Raw genomic sequence first — 4652 nt, 5'->3', positions numbered from 1 at the left:
ATTCTCTGGGGGTTGCGCTCACCAGAGAAGTGGAGATTTCGCCCAGTACATACTTTCCCTCTACAGACCAGGCTGGCTCAAGTGAAACCGGCTCTGGGCTGGAAAATCTGGTATCCCCAGAACCCTCTTGTTTTGCCCCCATTCTGTCGCTGCCCTGGCTCTTGGGTGCTTGCCTCTGTTGATGCTCCTCGCTTGAAAACCCACATTTGGCACCCTGTAGCTGAACACAGCACAAAAACCAAAGATCAAAAGCATTTGTACGAGCAGTTGTGCGGGAGGTGAATATTTAACGCTTTTGTTCATCAATAACTCATTGGCTTTGACCTGTCTGAACAAGTCGAGCAATAAGGTGAAATGCAGGTCACAGCGTCTAACAAATATGAAAATGTGTACCCTCACCGTGTCCCCACCCGGCCCAGCAGGCTCCCCCAATTTGTCTCAATAAAGCCTAGGCCCAGTGTCCCCAAGATGGCGAGTATGTGGGAGCACTTGACATTAGGGGAAGTTGGGGAAAACCTCCCTGGGACAAGAGAAGTGGGCTTGGGGCAGCCTCAGAGCTCTTGTTAGAATGAGCACCAGGAAATCCTACAAAATTGCCAAAGCACTGGAACCAACGGATTGGGGTGGGGGGAGTATGCAAAGTGCATTGTAGCAGCAGGCAGCCAATTTTGCCAGGCTGGGGGGCACAGGGGAGTCTCCCTGCTCCACCCCACCAGGCTGAAACTAATTTTTGAAACATGAGGGGAAAATCAAAACAAAAAAATTTTTTAACACCTCTGACCTACAGTCAGGCATCCCAAAGCCCCACTCGAGCCCAGGCATCCCTCTGCCCCTGAAATTCATCCGGGCATTCAGTGCGTGTGTGTTCTTAGTGCCCTGAACTGAGAGGTGAGCCCCAGACAGTGCTGAGGCACTGGGGCAGGCACAAAACTCATGAACTTTTGTACTCTTGTGTGCTGCTGTCTGCAAAGCAAAAATAATGAAACTTTGTGATATGTTTGTAAATGATTTCGAATGACCCCTCACCCTGCCCTTCACTATTAGTACGCTGGCCCCAACCCAGGGCAGCTCCATGCCTGCAAACAGCGCCTGCCTCAGGGTCTGCAGCAGCAGCAGTAGCAGCAGCAGGACGGAGAGGCCGGCCGAACTCAGGGCCCGGGAAGGTAAATGTGCGACTTCTTGAAGAACTAGCTTTGTGAGCCAACCTGGCTTGCCCCGACCTGGGAAATATAATGAATGGAAGATATTCCTCTCTTCCCTTTCTTCTACCACTGAGGGCATTTGCTCCTCTCTGGAAAATATCGCTTGATAAGGGGAGGGGGTGATGTTTGGATCTGGAGAAGGGGGAATAATAAAACCACCATTTCTGGGATGAATTAATTTTTCTTCCCTAAGAAGACTGCCCTGGCTTCTTGGCTGCTTGGTAACCCTGGCCCTGGTACAAGGATGGGGAACTCGTTGCTGCAAATTGCCACCAAGCCCTTCAGGCTACCTGAACCATCTCTGAAAATGCCGGTGGCTGTGTCAGGCTGGTGGTGGCTCCGAAGAAGAGGCCAAGGCTGGCAGCGGTCTGGGTATCCAATTTGGGTGGAACCTGGAAGTAGTAACGTTGTCTATATATACCCTGTAGAACCGAATTTGTGTGGTATCCACATAGTCACAGATTCGATTCTAGGGGAATATATGGTCGATGCAAAAACTTCACTTTTCTCCAAAATAGCCTGAGTCGGAAGGAGAGGCCAGAAACAGCCAGGGTGGGTCAATAGCCTTTTTTCTCTTTTATTACGTTGGACTCCAGGAGGATCGCCTGAGCCTCGTGACACAGAGCACCCTTTTCTTCAAGAAGCCCTTCACCTTTATATAGAGGCTCCTGTGTAAATCCCTAATTGGTTGCATGAATTCGGGGCCAAAAGGCTAGGTTTTGGGTAACTGGGGGAGTGCAGTGGGAGGCTGGGTAGCCCCAGCTCTGCCCTCGAGGAGCAGGAGGTTGGAGGGTGCCTAATGAGGGGCTTACTGGCCTTTGACTGCCGCGTGAGAAGGAGGCAAACTAGAAAGAAGGAGTGCAGAGTTCTTTGGGTCCATTTGGGTGTGTGGGGTTGCCCTCACCACCTTCCTGGAGCACCCCTCAGCTGCATGGGCTGAGGCAGTGGAAGCCTCTTGCCATACCCAAAAGGCCCAGCTTTCGCTAGGAACACCCCAGCCTGGGCACTCACAGAAAGCTTGGTGGTTACTCATTGCCTAAATTGATTCAGGCCAGCTAGATTGTGGTAACTTTTGGGTGACCCTGAGGAGGACAAAGCCGGGAATCAGCCTTTGTATGGCAGAGTCCCCGTTCCCGCTGCTGGGCTGGCGGGAGCTCTGCCTGCTGGGGTACTCTGCCCAACTAAGAAGCTGCTTTGCCCACCAGCCTTTTGGTGCCTACACCCCAACAGATACGGGAATTTATTCCCCTTTGAGCTGTGCCCACTTTGGGGGCTGTTTTCAGGCAGGTCGGTGAGTGGATAGGGCACTCGAGGTTAGCAAAGTCAGTGGCAGACAAAAGCTGGAATTACCTGCGGGGGGAATGAGGGTGCTGGGGGTTAGAAGTACAGTAACATCTTGTGGGGGCCCTCGAATGCGCCACAGCGAGTCACTTGATTACACGTATGTTATTTAGTTAAATTTGTGAAAATTATGAGATGCTCACCAACCCAGTGATAAACTCGCTCCCTTGCTATTGGCTGGCGTGGTCACATGGCCACCAACTTTATTCAGTTGACAGCAAGTAGGAGGGTCCTATGGAAGGAGAAAAAAAGACAACACGAGAAAAATTAGTATTTTCTACCTTCTGAAATTAATGGCCATGAGTTCGTATATGGTGAACTCCAAGTATGTGGACCCCAAGTTCCCTCCGTGCGAGGAATATTTGCAGGGCGGCTACATAGGCGAGCAGGGAGCCGACTACTACAGCGGCGGCGCCCAGGGTGCTGACTTCCAGCCCCCGGGGCTCTACCCGCGGCCCGACTTCGGTGAGCAGACCTTCGGAGGCGGCGGCCCTGGTCCAGGCTCCGTGCTGCCCACGAGGGGTCACCCGCAAGAACCGGGAGGCCACTACGGAGCCCCGGGAGAGCCGTGCCCGGCGCCCCCTGCGCCCCCGCCCGCGCCCCTGCCAGGCGCCCGGGCCTGCAGCCAGCCGGGCGGTCCCAAGCAGCCGCCCCCGGGGACGGCGCTCAAGCAGCCGGCTGTGGTCTACCCATGGATGAAGAAGGTGCACGTGAATTCCGGTAAGGCGGGGGCCCAGGGACTCCTCAGTCCTCACCCCAGCCCAGCGGCCTGGGCCCTGGGAGGGAGGGGGTGCGAGTGGATGGGGGCGTGTGGGGCTTCACTGGGCACCTCAGTAACTCCATAATTTTTTATAGCTGAGGGAGCAGGCCGGGACCATGTGGCTGGCTGCAAGTCTGTGGGCAAAAAAGGGGGTGGAGGTGGGGGTTGGGTGGGGGAGGGTTCCGTTTTCAGAACAGAGGGTACACGGTGGAGGAAAGGGGGCTTTCCAAAATGCTTGGAAATTCCGGAGCTTTCGCTGGCCGTTGGGCCGGGTAGATGGGAGCACAGTTGGGGATCCCCGCTTGCCGTCCTGGGGGAGTGGGTTGGTGTGATGGGGTGGGCAGGAGTGGACGTGCGCGCTGGGAGAGAGGGTGGGAGGGAGGGAGAGCGGCTTGGAGCGCGGGGAGGGCCTCGGGCCTCGGGGCGCGCCAGGAAGTGAGCGCGCTGGCCGCGGCCCTAACTAGTGGCCAGGCGCTGACCTGACGGTGCTGTCTGTTTTGTTTCCCAGTGAACCCCAACTACACCGGCGGGGAGCCCAAGCGGTCCCGGACGGCCTACACCCGGCAGCAAGTCCTAGAACTGGAAAAGGAATTTCATTTTAACAGGTATCTGACGCGGCGCCGTCGGATTGAAATCGCGCACACCCTGTGTCTGTCCGAGCGCCAGATCAAGATCTGGTTCCAGAACCGTAGGATGAAGTGGAAAAAAGACCACAAGCTGCCCAACACCAAAGGCAGGTCCTCCGCATCCCCCTCCTGCTCTTCCTCAGCTGCCCCCAGCCAGCATTTGCAGCCGTTGGCCAAGGACCACCACACGGACCTGACGACCCTATAGAAGTGGGGACCTCGGGCCCATCCCTCCCTGCGCTCCCGGCTGAGCCGAAGCCGCGGGGGCAGGCCGGGCCCGCTGTCACCTCGCTGGGCTCTAAGGTACAGTAGGGTGGACCTGGGGCCTGCTGGCCGCCCTGGGACTAGGTTAGCATCCTGCCCGAGGGCAGCCCCCTACCTGAGGCAGGTGTGGGGGCGGGAGGGGGGCGGGATTCTCTCTCTAAGTATATTATCCTATGGCAGGAGCTACTGAGAACATAAAACCTTGGTGAGTCATTAAACTCATGAAACTCTCTGCTGTTGGATTTTGAATTTACAAATGAAGGTTGGATGCTTTATCCCGGTGTGAATTCAAACATCCTTCCCCACCCCATCCCTCCGGGATCTTGTGGTTTAATAATGTGGGGGAGTTGAGGCCGCAGGTTAGCCACCCCTGTGCTAGGTGCTTTCAGTGGAAGCAGGAGAACTGGGCCAGGATTTATGAACTTTCTGGGTTGTCTGTATAATTTCCAGTGTGAAGAA

At 55.6% G+C, this 4652-nt stretch overlaps 1 protein-coding gene across 1 annotated transcript; it reads left to right on the top strand.

Annotated features, from left to right (window-relative positions):
• Positions 1-1682: 1682 nt before the first annotated feature.
• On the top strand, positions 1683-4137 carry HOXD4 (homeobox D4; the record flags this gene model as incomplete). The annotated part of the gene is made up of 2 exons (XM_081141831.1): positions 1683-3263; positions 3812-4137. The coding sequence occupies exons 1-2, from the start codon at positions 2837-2839 to the stop codon at positions 4135-4137; spliced, it is 753 nt and encodes a 250-aa protein (XP_080997957.1). The 5' UTR covers positions 1683-2836.
• Positions 4138-4652: the final 515 nt, after the last annotated feature.

The sequence above is a fragment of the Miniopterus schreibersii genome, assembly GCF_964146895.1.
Source record: "Miniopterus schreibersii genome assembly, chromosome: 7".
In the NCBI taxonomy this organism is placed as follows: domain Eukaryota; kingdom Metazoa; phylum Chordata; class Mammalia; order Chiroptera; family Miniopteridae; genus Miniopterus; species Miniopterus schreibersii.
The sequence above is the reverse complement of the archived record's forward strand: the minus strand, read 5'-3'. Positions and strand labels throughout refer to the sequence as shown.